The 23,150-nt window shown below is 34.8% G+C and overlaps 5 protein-coding genes across 6 annotated transcripts; 2 read left to right on the top strand and 3 right to left on the bottom strand.

The window, feature by feature from the left end:
• The first annotated feature begins 1,085 nt into the window (after positions 1–1,085).
• On the top strand, positions 1,086–6,151 carry LOC107817805 (ferredoxin-thioredoxin reductase catalytic chain, chloroplastic). The gene is made up of 6 exons (XM_016643682.2): positions 1,086–1,399; positions 1,969–2,081; positions 4,367–4,416; positions 4,538–4,609; positions 5,379–5,439; positions 5,799–6,151. The coding sequence occupies exons 1-6, from the start codon at positions 1,294–1,296 to the stop codon at positions 5,841–5,843; spliced, it is 447 nt and encodes a 148-aa protein (XP_016499168.1). The 5' UTR covers positions 1,086–1,293; the 3' UTR covers positions 5,844–6,151.
• Positions 6,152–6,984: 833 nt separating this feature from the next.
• Positions 6,985–10,985, top strand: LOC107817806 (uncharacterized). 2 transcript variants are annotated; one of them, XM_016643684.2, is made up of 8 exons: positions 6,985–7,120; positions 7,207–7,326; positions 7,527–7,654; positions 7,924–7,985; positions 8,123–8,622; positions 9,449–9,529; positions 10,278–10,340; positions 10,619–10,985. In XM_016643684.2, exons 2-8 carry the CDS (start codon positions 7,282–7,284, stop codon positions 10,691–10,693), a joined length of 954 nt encoding a protein of 317 aa, XP_016499170.1. In that variant the 5' UTR covers positions 6,985–7,120; positions 7,207–7,281; the 3' UTR covers positions 10,694–10,985. The 2 variants fall into 2 exon arrangements, with proteins under 2 accessions (XP_016499170.1, XP_016499169.1); XM_016643683.2 differs by having other exon boundaries at positions 7,524–7,654.
• Positions 10,986–11,086: 101 nt separating this feature from the next.
• LOC107817807 (zinc finger AN1 domain-containing stress-associated protein 12) lies at positions 11,087–12,223 on the bottom strand. Its single transcript, XM_075234673.1, has 2 exons — positions 12,007–12,223; positions 11,087–11,620 (listed from the first exon to the last, which is right to left on the bottom strand). Exons 1-2 carry the CDS (start codon positions 12,109–12,111, stop codon positions 11,171–11,173), a joined length of 555 nt encoding a protein of 184 aa, XP_075090774.1. The 5' UTR covers positions 12,112–12,223; the 3' UTR covers positions 11,087–11,170.
• An 8,383-nt stretch (positions 12,224–20,606) lies between these two features.
• Positions 20,607–21,645, bottom strand: LOC107817804 (uncharacterized). Its single transcript, XM_075235723.1, has 3 exons — positions 21,348–21,645; positions 20,943–21,152; positions 20,607–20,854 (listed from the first exon to the last, which is right to left on the bottom strand). Exons 1-3 carry the CDS (start codon positions 21,643–21,645, stop codon positions 20,607–20,609), a joined length of 756 nt encoding a protein of 251 aa, XP_075091824.1.
• A 67-nt stretch (positions 21,646–21,712) lies between these two features.
• LOC142171980 (uncharacterized) lies at positions 21,713–22,471 on the bottom strand. The gene has a single exon (XM_075235722.1). The coding sequence runs from the start codon at positions 22,469–22,471 to the stop codon at positions 21,713–21,715; it is 759 nt and encodes a 252-aa protein (XP_075091823.1).
• Between the last annotated feature and the right edge of the window lie 679 nt (positions 22,472–23,150).

Here is a 23,150-nt window from a genome sequence, read left to right as displayed (position 1 = left end):
GGGAAGACAACTATTAAATGGGTGGGAAAGAAATATTCAAACCTAACTAAAAGGGTATTATCGGTATAAAGATTCGCCGAAAACCCTAATTTGGGCATAAATTTACCTTAATGACCCCATTTGGGTTAATGTGGCCAAAAGGATTTTCCCAATATTAATTAGGTTATGATGAAAGAAAGAATTAGATTATTCCCACTCCCATGTTAATAGTAAATGAATTTATTAGGCAGACACTATTAATGGTAAATGAATTTATTAGGAGTACTAAATTTTATTACTTAATTGGTGATTAATGATTTTATATCTGTTTCTATAAATGTTCTTGTTAATAAACATTGTATTGGGTATGGCGTACTAAATTCCTAAGAGCAAAAGTCATCTCACGCTATTTTTAATACGAAAATGGTTAATTATCAAATGCCTATTTTTCAATTACAATGCAAAAAGGTGACCAGCCTGCACAAACTTTACAGCTTTTTGGGCAATCGGAATTGACAAGCCCAGTAGCAGGAAATTACATCCAATAACCTTGAAAAGGATGATCTTAATTTTTCGACCCCGTTTGCCCAATGGGCAAACCTTTAAAGTTAAAAGTCAAAAGTGTTGCCCATGAAGCAAGCGAGAGGCAACACTTATTAAACTCGAAGTTCTTTCACAGGGCAAACGGGGTCAAAAAGTCAAGATCAACCACTTTCAAGGCCATTCTTGCAAATTACCCACTCCTAGTAAGGGGCAAGTGCACATATAGCTATTCTCAGAGATGCTATTTAGAGATTAACCAGTATTTATTTTATCCTAAAATTTTAAATTAAAAATCTTAACTTGAGAATAACTCAAGATATTTTTGTCTTGAAAAATTAAAATTCAGGACGCAGATGCACTAGCTAATTTCTAAATAGCAAGCCATTTAGAATGGTGTAGGCCCAAAAGAGTATGGACCAAGTCCAAAAGCCCATCCAGAGAAAAAAAGTCCAAAAGCCCAGGGGAAGTTGCCGTAGCGTAGTAAGGAACGGAAGCGGGTGAACCGAGTGGCTCTGTAATTTTCTCCGACGATATTGCAACGAGTGGCGCTCACGAACCTTAGTACTAATTAATTAATTTTTCTTCACATACATATTAGGAGAAATAATAAAAAGGACAAAGGGATAGTATATAAATATCAATACACGCTGTACGAAAGAGATCTTTTTCCTTCCGAAGTTGTGGTGGTTCACAGAATCATACTTTGACTCAATCGAAAACTAGGACTGATAAATACATACAACACGAAGCGATTACCTGCCGGATTCCGCCATGAGAACTCTTCAAGCGTCCACCTCTTACAGCGTCGGCTTTGGGATTTCATCTTTCGCTACTCTTCCTAAGCCTTCTACTCGTCGCGACGTCGCCGTAGCTAAAAGTAATCATTTTTCAGCTTCACAGTCATTATTTCTTCTCATTTCCTTTCTGTAACACATATTGCAGTTGAAGTGCGGGTAAATGTGTGCGGGTAACACATACTTCTGAGTAAGTTTGTTTTTGTTAGGATCGGAACCCGGGTAGTTAGTGGCGGTGCCAGGAAATTCAGTCCCTTGGGCCAACATAGCTTCGCCCCTGCGGGTAGTGCGGGCGGAATTTAGCCAAGCAACAGATTTCTGATCCAATTGCTGAATTGAGCATCCTGCAATTGGATCCATGGAGGCTAATTAGATGTTCGAATTCCTCGAGCTTTTAAATTTTTGCTAAACATTTTTGGTTTCGAGTTTAGAATGTCTATACTGCTAATATAGATCTTGAGGACTCATTTAATCACGACAAATAAGCATCTTTAGATTTACTTGTGATTTCTTCCACGAAATGAAAATAACGCCTCCATTCAGCTGCATCAAAATTTGATTGTGAATTTTAAATCAACAAAATCAGTACAAGTTAATCATATTAATTTAACTGAAATGACTAATTCCATCCGCGTGTTGTTTGCATATGTAGTGGAACCATCAGAGAAATCTGTCGAAATCATGAGGAAATTCTCGGAGCAGTATGCTCGTAGGTCTGGAACATATTTCTGCATGGACAAAGGGGTGACTTCTGTGGTTATCAAGGTACTTTCGTTTCCCTTTCACATTTATTTTAATGATCATTCGATTGCTTACAGCTGCTGTAGTAATAACCTCTATTCTGCATTTCCTATATGTACTTGTATGTTTATGACTTTTGCGTGTGTTTCATTTCATGTTTTCCCATTTTTATCTCTTGGCACTTGATTATTCTTTTTTATTTCACTTGCTGAGATTATGTCTTAGGGATTGAATTTGGGACAGGTGCCTTTGTCTCCATGAAATCTGTCTCCAATAGCTGCTTAATGTTGTTTTGTTATTTCCTCTATAATTTTGTGACTGTTGCATTAGCAACTACAAAGTAGGTCAATGTCAAATTCACTATTTTAACTTTGGTATTTCTTTGTTAGCTGGTAAATTACTGTAAAACTAATATCTTGATGTCAAGAAAGTGCTACCTTGGTTTTAAAGGTTGAATAGTTGGTCACTTCTGCCTAGGTATCCTTCAGTTAATATGTTTTAGGTTGAGGTGTGTTTTTGTGTATCTTGTAGAAGCACGCTTCTATGTTGGTTGGCGAGCATATATGTGGAAATCCTTGAACCGAGGGGATATCAAAAGACATAAAATGAGGATGAGAGAGAACTGTAGTACAAAGTCTAGTTATATAATAAAGGAGAGGTATAAGAGGAGGAATAAGAACAGAGAACAATGCAAAAGAAGGGGTGGCTTGATGTATAAAATGCCAATCTTGGCTCAAAGAAGGGAATAAAAGTTGAGAAAATTTTAATAATCAAGTAAAAAGATTTATCATCTCATAACCAAGATAGATGAATAGGATATATCGCTAGTTGTTTCAGAAAAGTGACAGTTAATAGATTGAGCAGTACAAGCCAACCACAAAGATCAATCAAACATGCTGTCCTTATTTTGAGGTGGGACAGGATGGAATGCAATCCTTTCTTTATGAAGAGCCACGAGGAAGTTGTAATGTTATAGCAAACCATGGAATGGCTAGTAGACAGCTATGAAACTAGAAGCCCCAATATCAACAGGACAAGGGAGTGGATAAAGAGAAGTCTTTTGATAATATGGAAGGGTGCTCTTCTAGATTGTGTTGGGGAAGTTGAGGATCATCTTGGTGTTCTTGGTTGTGTTGGGTTACATCCATCATTTACCTATTGATAATAATAGCTACCCCAACAATAAATAACAACAATGATAACAACGCAATGCCAAGAACAATAACAGTTAACAGCAACCAAGGTGAGCGGGAAGTTAAATCCAAAATCAAGAAAATGATTTAAAGCCTCAGCGACATCAAAAGTAACCTATGGAAAACATACTTCTCAATGGAAAGAAGTGAATATTATATGCAGCTGTGTAAGTATCCTATTGGATTTTTATAGAGCTTCAAAATGTAAGGGTGTTTCCAAGCATGTGATGGAACTTCCCTTAGGAGTATCTTTTATTACTTTGATAGCTAGTAGTTGTAGTATTAGTTTTATTTGATTATTTGATAGTCATAATGACTTCTCCCTTCCGGTGTGGCGGTGTTGGATGTTTTTTGTCTTACAAAGTTTTCTAAATTATGTTGCTCCACAAAGAATGGAAATATCACCTTTTCAGAAATTTGAATCGAGAAGTTATTTAAGAAGTTTGTGGGCTAAGCATGAATAAATGCGTCATATAGAGATGCCGTAAATATTAATAATATTGAGACAAAAGAATATTAGTAATTTACAGGACCCAAGTCGAGATTCATAGAATACTACGACTAACCGGAATATCCTTATTCTTGAAAAGTAATTTTTGCTACAGAGACCCGTACAATTTCCGGTCTCTATTGTTTTAAAATAATTGTTACCTTTCTAAAAGAAAAATAACAGAACCATACAACTTTAGTTCAATTTTCTCTTGGTCTTTCTAAGAAAGCTATCTTAATATATGAGAGTTAAAAAGAAAGTGTTACTTTAACCCCCCCCCCCCCCCACACACACACACACACACAAAAAAAGAAATGAAGAAAGTAAAAAAAGAATGATAAGTGTCAAGGAACTCCTTAACTTTCACAACTTATTAAGGTGTTTTACTAGAAATACATGTAACAAGCATATCATGTTTGACTGATTTAGGCACATATGAAAGACATTCATTTATGTCTTTGTAAACTTAATATTAGGTTCCAATTTCCATTTAGGTGGAGCATAGGTGGTTTATAGTTTAGTACTGCTCTTGTTAGAAAACCCAGTGGTCTTTATTCCTCATTGAAACATCTGTGTTTACATCGAGGACAGGATTTAATTAATGGTATTTGTTGACATATGCTTAGGGATTGGCAGAGCACAAGGATACATTGGGTGCGCCACTCTGCCCCTGCAGGTAAATATTCGCTCCTAAGTCCTAACACATTTGTTTTGATGGTTTTCATGCTTTACTCCTTACCAGTTACTACAGTATTTGTAATTGTTATTACCATGTTGTTATCATTTTAACTTTCCAGGCATTATGATGACAAAGCTGCAGAAGCGCAGCAGGGCTTCTGGAATTGTCCATGTGTACCGATGAGAGAGAGGTAAGATGTTTTTTCTTGTATCTATAGACTTGATTGTATTCTGGTAATCATACTTCGTTTTTGCTTGCTGGGGGTAAAATGAAAAGCAGAACTTGAAGATCTCGTAAGTAAAAAATCAATATTCTGCATTCTCTGTATTCTGTAATGATATTTCCCCCCTTTTCTCCTGGAGATACTGGATGTTGGGTTTGCCTTCAACTTTTTGGTACAGATGAGGCTTCATTAGGTGTTATTTTCTTTGAGTTTCCAGACCTTGGATATCTGAATAATAAAATCTTTAGAATGCATGAGAGACTTTGGTCAACAACTACAGCTTATGGGTGCATGAATTTAGGGATAACTTGTCTGTTACCTTTGTGTCATTTGACATTCAATATTTCTAGCTCAATTATGTGTGGGCAGCCCGGTGCACTAAGCTCCCGTTATGCGCGGGTACGGGGAATGACCGGACTACAAGGGTCTATTGTACGCAGCCTTACCCTGCATTTCTGCAAGAGGCTATTTCCAGTTTCCACGGCTCGAACCTGTGACCTCCTGGTCACGTGACAATAACTTTACCAGTTGCGCCAAGGCTCCTCTTCAATTATGTGTGTCATCATGTATATCTCGTCATATCCATTTTAGTCTGTATTGTGTCAATCCAAGTAGCCGTGGACGTTACGGCCTAGTATTTTATCATCTATAAAATCTCGTACTAAGTTTCTGTTTTAATCAGTCTACTTTTGTTGCCTTATTGTCTTTCTTATCCTCCTTAAAACTTGCATTACAGGAAGGAGTGCCACTGCATGCTTTTTCTCACACCTGATAATGATTTTGCTGGAGAGGAACAGGTACATCAGCTTGATTTCTAATTACCTTCTTAGGTTGGGTATTTGGTCAGGTGCTCTTTTCCTTCGTTTTTTGGCTACCTTGAGAGGAGACTGTGCTATCTAGTGAGGTAGGTCACTTCTGGTCATGTGGGTTAATAAGAATGAGGGAATGATTTGATAAGAGAAAATGGGAGTCGCAATTGGCGACAGTTTTTCAATAATGGTATATGATAGCATGAGTTTGCTTACTCTATTCTTGATATATCAGACTCCGGGAGGAAGGGTTACTATTATATGCTGTTTGTGCCTCATAACTTGCTAGTGTCGCTTTTGCAATTATATCTGCTACTAAGGTGAGTTTTCTGGCTTCTGCTTCGCAGGCGATTTCTATGGAGGAGATTAAGGAAACAACAGCAAACATGTGATGCTCCGGCATATACTTTGCTTGCTATGAACATTACGTTTTTGTTGTACATGTATATTTGAGTAGTAGATGAAGAGCAACGATCAAAATTCTGATGTGACATGTTGCTGAAATCCCAGCCAGTGTATTGTGTGGTGTCAAACGAGCTTGGGTGGGTGATTAGAAGTGCGATGTATTCTAACCGTCCTCTAATGCGTCAAGATTGTATGAGTCGTATGGGGTATTTTGGGTGGCCTCAGCTAAAGCAAATCTTGATTTTGGATCGAAACTGGCTTTTATAATTTCCAAATGATGCTTTCTGTAGTTCAATCTCTGGTGCATGATGCGTTAAATTTAAAATTAAAATACATCATTCACTTTCTCAACGTAAGCCCGTTTATATTCAACGTCAATTATGTATCGTGGACTTGTATGCGCTTCCTCCAGGTATGATTTACTGGTCTGTACTGCTCAAATGACATGAGGGAGAGATTCTTTATCCATCATTAGCGTTTTAAGGTTTTTCTGTTAGCGAGAACAAGGAGAAAACAAAAAACATAAAGCACAGAGTTTATACCAAGTAAAAGGGGAAAATAAGAAGACCATTGATATTTGATAACATTAAGGACCCATAAAAAAGGAATAACGAATACACGAGTCTGTTCTACGGTTCTATCTCAGTGGAACACGAAACCACTTTTGTACACTTTACTGGACAGGGAAGGAAAGAACCCGTCTCATTTAAAATCAGGATTTGTCCGAGTTCTTTCACCTTGTTGACCAACATACCTTCATTTTAGAGTTTAAAAACACTTTCTTCACAGTTACCTGGCTGACAGACTTTTATTGAAAGGAAGTTGGGAAGAAGAAGTAATAATTGTTTTAACGATGAAGCAGAAATTATAGTCAAAATTTAACTGCTCGTGGGATCAAATACTGAATTATTTACGCTGGTGAAAATTGTAAATAGTACAGCATTGCCAAGCAACGTGGCATGTATGGCATGTCCTGTAGGGTAAAAACTTATTCTCACTATATTTCAATTTAATAGATATATAAATATTATTAGTACTAAATTATGTACATTCTTACTTATTATTACTAGTAGTACTTAATACAAATAGTAAACATGTAGTATTGCCAAGTATGCGTGGCACAATACTGTGGCGCGTGTCATGGGACTACGGTGGACGCGCTCTCGACAAATAAATGGGGGAAAAGAGAGACAAAAAACACAAATCTTATTGCGACCTTACTGAAGAGTGAAGACTCAAGTCCGGAACTATGGAGTAAAACCAGGTATCTGATTCTTCGTCAAATGCGATTCTAGGGTTCCTTCGTTTTTGACTCTCGATCATTTAATCTTTTAGCTGTATTCCTTGCAGATTTTGTGAAAGCATTTGATCAATCCAAAAGGTTATTAGCTGTGCTTTAGCTGAGACCATCTCAAACAAACGAAAATGTCAAGGCCTCAGGTTACTATCACATTGGGCCGCTCTGGTCAAGTGAGCTTTCTCGATTTTTCACTCTTATTTTGCATCAGAATGTTGTTTATCAAGCATCAGACTTATGTTCCTCTCTTATTGGAATTTAGTTTCGCCTTTCTTTTACAGAGTTAAACCTTTTAGGAATTTACTACTTAGTTGCTTTTTAGGGTTCAATGTTCCTAATTAAACATTTTTGCGACTCTTAAAATCCGAAGAAGGTGGTGAAGCGATCGTCAGCTTCTCAGGGAACTGGTTTTGGTCAACAAAGATTGTCAGGAGGCAAAAGATCACTAGGAGAGACCTATAAGACTGACTCTGAGGATCCTTCTCTATCACTTCGCAAACGGTACAATCATTATTGTTGCTCTGTCTAATAGTTTTGGTAGAGCTAGTGTCTGCTGTTTATTTTTTTAGTTATGTTTTGACTGATTCAGATGATAGTAAAACTATCAGAGACTTATGAACACATTATATTTAAACTATTGGTAACAGTGATACTGAATGCTTATATCTTTCTGTGGTAACTGATGACATTGTGAAAGTTAAAGTTGCTTCAGATTGAATTGATTATCATTTTATCTGAGAGTGGTAGTTTTGCTGCCATTTTTTTTCAAGTGTGCGGGAGTATGGAGGTGCAGGGAATCGTGCAGGGAATTCCGGATATGGTGGCCCTAATGGTATTATCTTAATTATCTTTTGGTTTCATCTCTTTTTTTTTGGTTCTTTAACTTTTGATAAATATCTTTCTGTTTCACGTGTTAGTCCTTGGTCTATCACATTACCTGATATTTTCTACTGTTTCTGCTATGTGAAGATGTAAGGGTGGGGCAAAATGACCTCCGACTGAAACTAATACGCAGAAGAAGGCAAAAGGAAATTATTCTGGAGATTGAAAAAAGAAAAAAAGAGCAGCATAAGATGATGGCAGAAAATGTTCGATCGGCAGAACAGTCTCATAGGAAGCTTGTCACTGTAGGCCAACGATCATCTGGAGCTAGTGAGTTGCACCAGATGGAGGCAATGAGATCCTCCTATGCATCACAGACTTATGGTGGTGTAAGACCAAGATCCCCAAATAGACTTGCAAAAGATTCTAGAGAGATCTTGTCACCAAGCAATATCACTGCAGCTCAGCATGTACTATCAATAAGGCCAGCTGAAACCTCAAGAGCAGTTGGTATGTTGAGAGCTGACCTGAACCCTTCCTCATTAAAAGGTCTTACCCCTATGACCATGAGGTCCACACTAGATGCCGGGAAATCGATGCTAGGTCTTTCTTCTGCAAATGGAAGCATGCTACAAAGCTCATATCCTGTAGGAACCGACTTATTGTTTATTTACTGCTTTTCTATCTTGTATTATTTGTGGTACAGTTCTAGTCTTATCTTGTATCACGTACACTACATTTTGACTTCAACCGGAGAATGCAAAATTAGGCATTCTATATGACATTCAAGATCATGATGTTTGACCTCTTTAGTTATTGTCTTTCTGGAGAACACCACAAACAACATACTTAAATTAGTAGATCATTTATGGCGATAGATGTTTCTTCTTGCTTGGTTCTAGTGCACATCTGGCATGCTTCCTAGTACTTTAACAAATGGTTTCGTCTGTCCAGATTGTTGCCTATATTTTCCCTGTATGCTGAAATTTAGCACTGCTTATATTTTGAATATCAAATGTTTGATGAAAGTTGAGTAGGTATGGCATTGTTAGGCCATGTTCAAAAAGGCCTAGGTTGCTAATGCTCGTTCAAAATAGTTCTCTGTTGTTTTACTATTATCAGAACGATTTTTCATCACGTTGTTATTCCCCTGCCTGCAACATATAGGAAGTGTCAAGGCATTGTTTGCATCGATGTTCCTAGTATTGAAAGTATTGTGGGTTCTAATGCTTTTGAAACCAAATTGTCTATTCCCATGTCAATTTCTTCTACATTGCCTGTTAAATAGGACCGAATTAGTTGTTATTCTTCATGCTTTATGTTTTTTTTCATACTCCACCATTTAACAGCTATTGTGGTTATAGTTGTATTATTGCCCTTTACGCGTGGAATGAGGAGAAAAGAGAATAAATATTTGAAAATGGACATGAGTTTATGCAAAGATCTTAATATTTTCTATCTGGTGTTGTACAGGATCAACCGCCCGTGACCGTGGTCAGTCTATTAAATTCCCTGGGTTTGGGAAAGTATGCTATCCACTTTCAAGCTGAGGAGGTGAATAGTACTCTTGTTAATTGATGAATCATGTGTTTTGGTTTTGTCATGGTCTATTTGTTATTATATTTCAGCCTTGTGAACATTTTTATTATCAATATTGGTACTGTGGCATAGAAGCTTTAAAGGCCGAACTAGTATTTTGCAAAAGTAACAACATCATGCATTAAGTTGTATCACATTGTTGGATGGAGAACTTCTATTTCTTTGTAAAGAAGGCTTTGTTTGATCAAGAGCTAGTTGATCGCTATTGCACCCATATCCTACAGTTAGCACGTTATTCACTATTCAGAGAAGTTGGACAGCTACTGCTGGATACCTTGTGTAATGTGCTATGAACATGTGACATGACAAATCTTTCGATATTTGTTTTTTATTTATTGTGATCACGATATCAAGCTCTTAATCTCGTATAATATCCTCCCTTTTTTCCATATGCTCATCATGGCCTTCTAATCCGAGATTATTACTTGTTATCTTGATGTGTCATTGTGTAGAGGAAAGCTGCCTAATTGCTATTCGCTATTAAAAGGTGTGCCATTAACCCGTAACATTCTCAAGCATTTTCTGTTTCGCCCAACCATACCTTTGTGACATAGTTCAACTTTATAATCAGTACATCTCTTTTATTTGTTTGTTCCCATGCATCAATTTTTGTTGTCATTTGAGTGGTTTTATATACTTCACCAAGAATTTGAGAGATCCTAGTTTAAATCTTTTCGTAGTGAAGTCTATTTACCCATCGCAGATAGACATGGCGGCATTGAAGCAAATGGGGGACCGTGACCTGAAGGAGTTGGGGATACCTATGGTAATTGTGATTTCAGTCATCTTATTTTGGGAAAAAAAATCATTACAAATTCGAATGCAAGTCAATATATGATGATTTTGCTAAGCACAATGACCTATTCTCTTCAACAGAAGAGAAACGGATACTTTTCTCGTTGGGGGTGTGGAGAGGGGCTTAACTTCTCTTTGTTCATACGTGAATTGTAGTCTAGGGTGTGGAAAAGGCACAATGGGCTCCAAGTGCCTCTTCAATTTTTGATAATACTTGCTCTTAATTGTTGCACTCTGGGGTATTTGCAGGGACCGAGGAAGAAGATTCTCCTAGCTATGCTTCCCCAAAATAAAAGAGCAATGACGCAGGTGGTAGGAAGGTAGTTATGTTTGTTGAATGCAATGCTTGGAATTGTTTTGCAGCTGAAGCTTTTGAACTGGTTGTTCCTGGGAAATGTATATAGTGGGCAGTGTCGAAATGCCGGAGTATTGGAAGAATATTGTGTATAGCAGTGAAATTCTCTTTGTTTTTGGCGGAAAAATAGCTACATCATTTTCTGTGTTTGATGTTTATTTTAGAGAAAAATTGTTCAAGAGGAGAATCTTTTCTTAAACTATGCGTCTTATCAAAGATGACCATATAAACTGAAATGGAGGAAGTGCTATTCATCAAGCGTATGAGAAAAGAATGAAAACATGGCAGGATGCTGTTCTGAATTTAAGATTGTTCCCTCCTTGTGGTTTTTTAGGGTTGTTCTGGAAAGAGAAAAAAAACAATTTAAACAAATTAATGAGCACTTAAAATGATAGTAATAATTGCAAATGACAATTGATAAATGTATAGCAATCTCTCTGAAACAATCAACAAGCTTTAACAGAAGGTGTGGTGGGGCGTGAAGTTGATGTGCGGTTTTTATTCCCACAATCATTCCCACTCCTTGCAGCCAGAGCAATCAAAAACTTGTTATTAACTGACGGCTGGGATAATGAAGAATTCCGTTTGCAGGCGTGATCAGCAGGAAACCGATGCTTGAGGCAAACTTGAATCCTGCAACTCTTGCAAGTGCTGGTGTTTGAGAATGTCAAAATCTCCTTGCATCTCTTCACAGGACAGGTAGGTTTCTTCTTCTTCTTGGGATCACAATCCCCAGATTTCTCGTGTTTTTGCAATATCGCTTTATCATCTTCACCTTGGCAGCCGGTGGTTTCAATAGACATGGAACAGATTTCGCAAACCAAAACTTTTCGGCTGTTAATATCGGATTTTGGGCATTCATGAGACTTGCATGATCTGTGCTCTACACAAAATACCTGCACGGAAGATTGAATAGAGGTAAAAGAGGGTAAAAAAAAACTACTATACGAAATATCGGTTATACTTTGGAATCATAGTACACTTATGTTAGCAAATCTATCACGAATTTACTCCTGTCTTTTAACGAAGCTCTAACTTAAAGTATAACATATGTTGATTTTATCTCTAAAGTATTTTGATACGTGTAATTCATTCCAGACAGAGTCTCGTTAAAGTTTTAAAAAAAAAAAATTACAAGAAGGTTTGCTAACCATAAGAATATGATCATTCTCAAAATACAACGGAAAAAGTCAAACATTTTGAATAATTGAGGAATAAATTTTGGAGCTTTTCACAAAATCCTATGTGTGTGGGAGGTGAAGAGGTGAAAAAGTAGCAAAACCTTTTGACAGGCATCGCAGGTAAAGGGGAGAAAATCGAGCTGACGGCAATCAAAATGTTGGCAATGGCTTCCTAAATCTGGAAAAGCTTCTGTTCCTCCTCCCATGTTTTTCTCCTTTGCTTTTCTTTCTTCTCTTCCTTGACAGATTTTTTTCTTTTTCTGTTTCCCCGGTATGGAGTTTTCATGGTTATATATAAGAGTTAGACTTTAGGTGCTGGCTTGGGCAATAAGACAGAACAAATTACAAGTCGGCTTTCCTAATTCATGTGTGAAAGGAAAACTTAAAGGAAGCCGCGCCATCAATCGGATCCGGGTCAGCTGATGTGGTCCAGAACTATCCAGAAACTACATGGGCTGATGGAGCTCCTTTTGTGCTTGCTTGGAAAGAGAGAAAACTCGGAGCCCAGGCCTCATTTTCGGGCTGAAGCTTTGGACCTCGAGTCTCGGCTTAATTTTAGTATTTATCTAATAGCGGGTCCATGAATACAAATAAGGGAAACTTACACAAATGTCTAAAATAAGTCTCAACTTACCAGCCTTTAGTCATACACTTACCAAAACTAGTTAAACACATATAAAAATTAAAAAACCAAATAAATAAGGTTCTTTCTCTCAAAGAATCACATGCAAAAATCTTTCCATATTTTTAAACGTGATTAGCAATATTAGATGCAAGACGTATACCCTAATTTTGACAACTTCAGATGCCTCCTCTTCTTCCTCCTGACCTATGCGCTCCTTTCTTCCTCCTCTTCTTTTCCTCTTCTTCTTTTTTCTCTCAAACACATGAGACTTTGTATAAGTATTGTTTATTGGATATGTAAAGTTTTTATTAAATCTTATCAACTACCATATTCTATGTTGAAGGACGAGTAAATAAAACTCCATAAGCTGGTTAAAGTAGGTGTGATTTGTGTCTTTTCCTGATCCATCCTTCTCTCTCTTCCAAGTTACCTGCCATACGAATGGCACATGCATGTGAAATTTATTATACACAATAGTTGCTCTCGTGATCTCTTGGAATTATCTTACCCCTTGCTTTATGATATCATCCGCAGGAAAAACGACCGAAAAGGGCTGTAGAACTAAAAAATAAAAGATAGGAAAAATAACTTCAGAACATTATCAAAAAAATCAGTTAAAACTTCAGCACAATTTAGCTTAAGTTATATTTTAAAGCCATCTAACTTCAATGAAAGGCAGAACACAACTTTAGCTCTGAGACTACTGAAGTTTAGCAAATATAAAATAAAAACTTCAGCTCCTAGAATGCTGAAGTTCAGCAAATACAAAACAAAACTCCAGCTCCTAAAACGCTGAAGTTCAGCAATTACAAAACAAAACTTCAGCTCCTAGAATGCTGAAGTTCAGCAATTACAAAACAAAAACTTCAGCCAAAACATGCTGTAGTTTTATTGAACTGAAGTTTGTCATTGCACTATGAACTGAATTTTGCGTGATTGCCTTTGCAAGTCAGGCCAAACTTCAGGCAAAAATATCTGAAGTTTTGCTTTGATAAGGCTACACTTCAGGCAAAACATTCTGAAGTTCAAGCTTCAGACATAAATTTTTGGTACTTCAGGCCCGTATGTCTGAAGTTACCCGAAAAGTGGGTACGCTTGTAATTTTTTTGCAAAGCGGGTATAAGTTAAAATATGACCTAAAAACTGGGTATAGATGCAAATCCCCCAAGAATCATACACAAAGATCTCCTTCCATATTTTCAAGCGTGATTAGCAACATTAGATGCAAAACGGATAGAAAATTTTATGGATGACGTAGCAAATAAAGTGATAAAATACAAAAAGATATATATAGAAGATTCCAAAAATCTAAGCAAAAGGGGACTTTTTTTCAATGGGTATGGTTGAGATTCATTGAAAACATATAGATGAGTCAATATACAAAATTTAAGAAATATTGAAGGTGATTTGGACTGATGTTGTATCAAAATTCATAGTTAAAATCGAGTTCAAAAACTTTTTCTGTGACACATGTATCATGCATGTATTTCACACGCACGCATACATGGATATACATGTGATACACATTCGATACATATGTGATACACAATTGATACACAGTGTGATACATGTATCATTTTTTTTCATGTTCACCTTCTACTTCGAATTTTCAATTCAAACCACCTCAAAACTCCACCAAATCATCCCAAAACTGAGATTCAAGCTCCTTAAGATGTACCCAATCTATTCTGATAACACCTCACTCAAAAGAAAGCAAAATTTGACCTTTTTGGCTACAAATAGCTAATTGGCTAATATTAGTAATATTTTATGAATTAGCCAACTTTTGTAATAAGCTATTTATAAATGGACATAACTGGTATTTTCCCTTTAAAAACTGCAATTTCAAAAAAGAAAAAAAATATATTTTAAAGCAGGTCGTTTTTTTTAAGATGCGACTTACAGTTAAATTAAAATTCTCCGATTTCCTCATCTCCTTTCCAATATTTTCTATTTCTCTACAAACATATGTAAACCCCTCAATTCACTCTCAATCTTCTTTTTATTCAACTAGTTCAGAACTTGAACTCGCAGAATAAGGACCAGAAAGCAAACATGAACTGAAATGTACCCATTCACGGCCCAATAAATATAATGACATAAGGTTTTCAGAGTTAGGGTGTGTTTGATAGGACACAAGTCATTTTCTAGGAAAATGTTATGTAATATGTAGGAGGAAGTCATTATGTGTTACTTGGTATAGTGGAAATCATTTTCAAGAAAAATATTATCTATCAAAAGGAGAAAAATGACTTCCTTCCATTGTGGACGAAACTCAATCTCATTACAACTATCTTAAATTACACACTCCAACTAATGCTTATATATTATAAATAATCTTTGTTACTCAATTTTATATCAAAATACCTTCCGATTTGCTAATATTATTATTAAGCTTTAACATATATTTTTTCTTGAAAATATTTCCATGCATGAAATCATTAGTAAAACTCATGGGATTTATCAACCATAATAATAGCAATAGAACTGGAGTGACTATGAAACATCATTGGTCAAATTTACAAGATTCATCTACAGGAAAAGCAATTCAATTGGAGAGCGCAAAAAAAAAGTAAGATTTGACCCACAAATTCACATCCCTCTGATAGTAAGCCAATTATAGCTCTTCCATACCTTAAAAAAAAAGGTCCTTTGCCCATTTGTAAAGTAGAAATTCCTTTGCTTTTATAAAGCTCCTTTTAAAGCATAAATGTTCTCTACTATAATACTTATATATTAATATACTATCGGTATCTATACTTTAACCTTTTTAGCGAAGTGTAAAGGACCACTGCAACCAAATTAAAAACCACCTTAGGTGACAAATAAGTATATCAAATGGTATGAGATTAAATATTAAAAAAGATTTTGTTCCACGTGTCAAACTTAAGACCTTATTCCCTCAAATGAAAAGCATGACGAGATTTCCCAAATTGCCGCTTATTCATACCTCTTTTATTTACAAGCCAAAACTATATTTTTTATGAAGCAATGGAAGCCAGTTATGGCTCAGAAATTAATAAGTACAATCAACATGCTTAAAGTTTCGTAGCTGCAGTCATGTTAATGAATAGTAATGATTTAGTAGCACCGCAAATCTTTATAATAAATGCTTTGGGTAAGAATTAATCCAAATAGCTGTCAATTTAATCTCTTAAATTAAAATTAGTCGTTAGATGTATAATTCATATATAATTTATGTATAACTGTGTATGTATAATTTATGTATACCGTCAAGAAAAAATAAACACTGAATTTAGTCGACTATTTAAGCAATAAACTTTCATTACAGAGGCGGATCCAGGATTTAAATTCTATGGGTTCAGCTTTTAAAGATTTTAGTATTAAACTCATTATATTTATAAAGTTATGGGTTCATATCTACTATTTTTACAAGTTTAATGAATTTCTACATGTAAAATTGTATTCCGTGTCAAAAGTTATGGGTTCAATTGAACCCGTCGGTAATACGCTAGGTCCGCCCCTGACTTTCAAGGTACAATTAATCAAAATTTCTAAGTTAAAGAAATGAATTGTTGTCTCTTTACATAATTTTGAGAAATGTCACGTCATGGGTTAGTTTTTCTTACATGTATATAGTCAAACTCTTCATTGCTTTTGGTCTGCAATTTTGAGTGTTCGCGCTCCATATGTCTAGGTCAACAATATGCTAAAATATCCCACGTTAATTGAGTACGATTGTCTTCTTAGAGAGATGTTAAATTAGGCTTAATTTTAATTTTTTTAATACAATTTATGGTTAGGCCTCAACAAAGAATCTAATCCCACAGTAAACTATCCTTTTTCAACATCTTTAAACCAAGTCAATTAGAACCAATTGGCAATTGAATAATTGCAGGTGCTGCTGGTTTCAAAAAGCCTAATGTCCCACAATTATTATGAAAATGAATTGTCATTTGTCGTGGTAGAATAGCTTAATTGAGTAAAGAATTGGTATATACACAGAAAAAGTCAAAAAGGACCTCGCTTTTAAGGGGTTAGTTCTGACTGTACAATATTTTGCTTTTGAAATTAATGGGGTTTTTGGTGAGATAACGTGAATAACGATACTTGAGAAAACACAAAAGGGTCAAGGAAGTATCCTGAAAATATGGGCATTGAACTTTTAATTGTCAATAATATATAGTGGGGTAGACATGATAAATCCAAATAGAGAGACTTTACGAGGGGTGTTTTTCCTAGGTGGGGCCTTTTTAATTCATTACTAAAAAAAATACTCTCTCACTTTCAAATAAAAAAGATAATTTCCGTTTTAGTATGTTCCAATCACACATTTTTTAAAATTTAAAATAATTCAACTTTACATTCTTCATTTTATTCTTAATGAGAAACTTTTATAACCACACAAATGTTATGACCCACAAAACTTTTACCTCTTAAGCTTTTAAGACCACAAGTTTTAAAAGTCTTCTTTCTTAAACTTCGTGTTGAGTCAAACTACCTCATCTAAATTGAAACGGAGTGAGTAGTAATTAACGACGGATAAATTCTATAGTTAAACAACAATATTCCTTGCTAATCATACTTAGCGCCATATAGTGATGAAGTTTGTAGCAAATTTTAACTTAATTAGAAGTGATTGTTGTTTATTACCGGTGTTTTAAAAGGCGTGGGCGTAAGGCGGAGCGTTTTACATATGCCTCAGTGGGGCGTAAGCCCCATAGGTATTTAATTTTTAATATTTTATAAAATAATATAATGACAGTTAATATTTATAAACAGGTAAAATTGCATAAAAATTGAATAAAACTATATATATGTGTGATTCATCCCCGCAAAAAACTAATCAAAACAATTTATTATACGTTACTTACAAGCACAAGTAATTTGAGTCTAAAATAATAAAGTTTTCTATATGGAGGAACAAAAAGGATCATTAACCTGCAATTTGAACTTTAAATTTGCTGCTATGAAGAAAAATATAGTTCTCTTTGTATTTGTAAAAAAAAAAAAAAAATATTCGTTGCTTTTCGGAGATATTAGCATACTAGCGGACAAGATAAAAAATTGGAAAACCCATGAATTATGGCTTAAATCAATAAAAAAGGTCTTTACTTTTAAATTTAATACTTTTGAGCTCCTTTTTAAACCTTTTGAGTAATTACCAAACTGACTTTTGAGAATTTGGGTATTATATGAAGGACTAATTCAATAATTTTTGTTTTAATTTGAAAAAGTTTATGGGGCTTACTCTTTACTAAAAAAAATGCGCCCCGAACGCCCGGGGCGTACGCCTCTTGAGACTTTCGCCCCACACCATCGCCCCGGGGCGTTTTTGGTACGCCTCGCCCCGGGGCTCGCCCCAGAAACGCCTTTTAAAACAGAGCTTATTACTCTCTCTAGTCCACAATAAGTGACCATTTTACCTTTTTATTTTGGTTTAAAATAAGTGTCCATTTACTTAATTAACAAGGAATTAATTTTATTTTTCCAAAATTTGCCCTTATTTACCTATTCTAATATGTAGAGGTAACAATTAATTAAAGTTAATTTAGTGAATATTTTTTTTTCTCTAAAAGTTCGTATTTTCTTATTGAGTGTGTCAAAAGATAAAAGTCACTTGTTATGGAGCGGAGGGAGTACGTAGGACTATGTCCATTTGATTTTCCAATCCTCTCTTTTCATTTTGTTTGTGTATTATTTCATCAAAGAAACAACTTTTAGAAGCTATTAGCCTATTAGGATAATGTTTCAATCAAGTTTTACGAAGTAATTTTTTAAATATTAAGAGCCCGTTTGGACATTAGAAAAATTTCACTTTTTTTCGATTTATTTTTATTTTTTTCCGAAATTAGTGTTTGGTCATAAATTTTTAAATTTTCACATGAAGATGGATTTTGAAATTTTTCGAAAATTTGAAAAACTCCAAAAATCTGTTTTTCAAAATTATCATTCAGATCACTCACAAAACTTAAAAAACAACCCAAAATTATATTCATGTCAAACACAACTCTAGTTTTTAAATATCATTTTCGCTTGAAATTTTGTTTCACTTTTTTCCGGAATTTTACAATTCTTATGTCCAAACGCTCAATAAAGTTTCTCCAAGAAAAAGCGTTTGGATAGTTGTAGTTTTTTTTTTTTTTGGAAGAAAATTCCTTTTTTTGGGAAATTCAAAAGAGAATTTCTGACATTCAATTATTTAGGAAATGAGATATGGATGTTTTTTTCTACGACCAACCGAAGTTCTTTCCATAATAAACATAGTAATTTTTTATTTTAAAAATTAACAGTTGAAGAACAAAACATAAATTTGAATACAACAAATTCTTATATTTCCACTTCAAAACTCAGATTCCACGTCAATTTCTGATATAATCATGTGTAAGAGTAATCTTCCAGACATACCAAAACATTTACTAACAACAAAACATATTCATTAAATCAGCACAAACCAAAGTCGAAACAAAACGGCTTTGTAGTCAAGGAGCCAACTAAGGCCCCGTTTGTACATGATTTTTTTCCGTTTTTCAATTATTGTTTTTTCAAAAATATGTTTGTCCATAAAATTTTACAAGTTTTTGAAAAAATTTCAAAAATGAGTTTTCAGAATTTTCAGAAAAACTTTTCCCCACTCACAAAACTGCAACCTTTTCAAGTGAAATACATATCCAAACATAATTTCAAATTTCAAATATAATTTTTCAACTTAACTCCAAATACTTATAATTTTTTTCAAAAATTATAATTTTTATGTCCAAACGCCTACTAAATAATTGAAAATGGAAGACATGAGAGAGAGAGAGGAGTGCAGCAAGAAAAAGGAAGAAAGAAGCTTAGCAGCAAAACTAAGTATAGAAGCATAAGAGCATTATTGAATAATGTTGGGGATTTTATTTAGGGTGCGCTTGGTTTTTTTTCTGGAATTTTTTTTAAATTAGTCGGATTATAAATATTATTACATGTGTAAAATAAAAAAGAAAAAGAAGAGCAATGATGTGATTACACTGCCATGCACGAGTGATGTTTCTTCTGAGAGGTTTCTCTTTCACTTTGGTTTCTCCGACTTGCAAGTCTCAATTGCAAGGTTGTCAGTGCTCTTTTTTGGGCACGACTTTTTAGACTTTTAATATGACAAAGTTTATTTGCTGTTTTATCTATGATAGCAACTCATGTGGTATCTATAATCATCACGAATGTACAAAAAAGTATTAAAGATAATCTCTCTTTCGTTTTGTCTTTGTGCCAATTGATTTTGTTTTTGTTTATTGAAACCAGTTTCACCTCATGCTATATTGGCCTGTAGGTGTTGGGGGTTTGGAATTGACCATGCCTCGTATATTAATATCCAAAAAGTAAACACATGAAGGAGCGGTTATGAGACCTTACCTCTTCGAATTGCACTTGTGAATTGTGCATTCCCAATTCATTTACATTTTTAAGCTCATAAAAAAAGACTGCACTAGTGTCTTTGTACCAGTGACAGCCAAGATGTTTTGGTCCTAGTGTTAATACTACATCTAGGGTTACATTATGTACCACAAAATTAGCATGGGAAAAGCTCGTCCCGTTACACTGTAACATCATATACATTAAGAAGCAAGAGGAAAATATGGAACTATGTTTAGCTTTCTTGATTCTTAAAGAAGTTACTCCCGCTTTGTCCAAAGTGTATGGACCAGTGGCCTCTGTTGGCAGAGGCGGATCCAGAAATTTAATTTTATGGTTCAAGATTTAGACTCTAGTATATAACTCAAGGTACTATACAATAATAACCGAATGAAATACGAACAATGATATTTAATATATATGTAACAAGTACCGAACCATCTAACATAATATATGTTCAATAAATATCACCATTACAATTGTACCCGACGGGTTGTCATGTTTTGAAAACGATCAATAATCGCATCATTAGGTACACTTTCAAATACTTCATCTTCTATATAACAAACTAAACAGTCATTCAAAAATTCATCACCAATTCTGCTACGCAAGTCATTTTTGATGTACTTCATTGAAGAAAAAGCTCTTTCTACTGTTGCAGTAGCGACAGGCAATATCAGACTTAACTTCACAAGCAAAAACACAAGTCTCCAAGTCTTGTACAAATCATTTAACTAATGTTTCTGAAAGATCTCCAAGTCCTTTCAAGTTAGAGAAATCATTATCTTCTTTCACAAAGAGAATATAGTTGTCAAGCTCGTAACTGAGATCTTCAAGCTTTGAACCACTAAACTCATGAGGATAAAGTGTAGCAAGTTTCATAATTCTGTCTTTATCATAATTTGCAAAAGAATTATCCGGACTCAAACTAGCCATACCAAGAAGTAGATTACTATTCACCGCATCAAAATTGACTGTTAAGCTCCGAAAGTTTCAAATCAATAACAGTATTAAAAACTTCGACACGCAAATGATGAGAATATGTAACACTTGAACTCCTACGCTTTGATTTTCCAAGATGATAGTTCTTATCCATTTCAGGGATCACAATATCATGCTTGGAACAAAATGAAGAGGCGTCATCTATCAATGATTCCCATTTAGATTCTCTCATCACTTGCAATTGCCTTTTGGCGAAACCAACAAGCTTCATAGCATTTACAATATCCTGATCTTTTCTTTGCAAAGCTATATTCAAATCATTTGTGATTGCTAATAATTTTAACATCAAATGTATCATATGCACAAACTCAAAAGATCTTATGTCATTCACTAGACTTTTTGCCACTGATCTCTCAAGATAATTTACACCCTCACTTGCAAGAAACTCAAGTACATTAATGATTGACGAGAATAATGCAATAAAGTTACGCACTGTCTTAAAATGAGAACCTCATCGGGTATCACCTGGCCTTTGGAGTCGAAGTTCTTGATTTAGTCCACTTCCTGTATGAACTTCACCAAGCACTTGTAGCTCCTCTAGTTTTTTTGCCTGATCCTCTCGTAGCATATTCCTACGCTTAAAAGAACTTCCAACAATATTCAAGACATTAGCAACAATATCAAAAAATTGATTTACATCATAATGTTTTTTTGCAACGGCTACAAGAGTCAATTGCAATTGATGGGCAAAGCAATGTATACAATATGCCGAAGGATTATCTTTCAGAATTAAAGTTTTAAGACCATTGATTTCTCCTTGCATGTTACTAGCTCCATCATAACCTTGTCCCCGTATTTGAGATGGACTCAATGAGTGCTCTAAAAGCAAATCATAGATTGCTTTTTGTAATGACGATGAAGTTATTTTTTTTAACATGAACAATACTAAGGAATCGCTCAATAAGTTTTCCCTCTTTGTTGACATACCGCAGAACAAGAGCCATTTGTTCCTTATGAGAGACGTCCTTAGATTCATCAACCAAAATTCCAAAATATTCTCCATTTAAATCTTCAACTATTGCTTTAATTATTTCTTTCGCACAAGCATTCACGATCTCTTTTTGGATATTTGGAGCAATCATCATGTTATTTTGTGGAGCACTTTGTAGCACAACTTTTTTCACTTCATCATCCCTATCTGCATACCATTGTAAGAGTTCTACAAAGTTTCCTCTTTTAATAGAAGTTTCACCTTCATCGTGGCCCCGGAAAGACATTCCTTGTTTTAAAAGAAATTTTGCCACATCAATCGAAGCATTCAACCGAACTCGATAATCACTTTTAATTTTTTCAGACTGCTTGTCAAAAGGGGTTAGAATTGATTGCTCTTGATTAATTAAATCTCTCATCATCATAAAACATCTATTGTGAAGACTATTCACCTCTCCAATATGTGCGTTAAGCCTTTCTGTAGCTTTATTCCAAGCTCTAAAACCATTCTTTGTGAAAGAATCTCCAACTTTTTCATGTCCTCCATGCTCATTTTTAAACAAGTAACAACATAAGCAAAATACTGCATCAACTTTAACACTATATTCTAACCATCCAGAGTATGAAGTGTTAAACCATTCAAGATTAAATTGACGCATAAATCCACCAAAATCTCTTTTTTGAAAAACTACAATTACGAGATTGACAAGGTCCTTGTTGAATATAATATCTTCTCACTTAGTCACGTAAATTCGGAGGATACTCTGAAATTTGCTTTCTTTCTGCGGGATCAGGTTCAAGATTCAAATTCAACATTTTCTCTTTGTTTGATACCGCCAAAGGATTAATATTGTCATGAATAATTGGACATGGAGAATAACTCGGCGTAGGAGGACTAGAACCAGAACCAGAACTTTGAGAAGTTGGAATAGCCTTGAAAAATTTCGTGATCATATCCACACTCACTAAAAAGATCCTAAAAATCACAACAACAAAAAAAATTACACTTCAAGGTGTAATTGAAACTTAATCCAACCAAATTAATATTTCAACAACTTAAGTACTTATGAAGTTGGAGTTAATATGATACAATATCCCTAGGCCTAAAAGTAAGATTAGTTTAGGAAAGGATTGACTAGTAATTAAGTTGATATAAAAAGTTAAATTTAAATTCATTAATTTACTTAAAGTTTAATTATTATTTGAATTATTATATCTTAAACTTCCCAATGTAAGGTTCACACTTCACGCCTTTCTGTAGTACATAGAGCAGTATTTTCTTAGGAGACAAGTCGAATCAAGACAAAACCCATCAATACAAAGCAATCTTATCATCTC

Source organism: Nicotiana tabacum, chromosome 17 (genome assembly GCF_000715075.1).
Source record: "Nicotiana tabacum cultivar K326 chromosome 17, ASM71507v2, whole genome shotgun sequence".
Classification (NCBI taxonomy): Eukaryota; Viridiplantae; Streptophyta; class Magnoliopsida; order Solanales; family Solanaceae; genus Nicotiana; species Nicotiana tabacum.
This window is presented reverse-complemented; position numbering and strand designations above follow the sequence as displayed.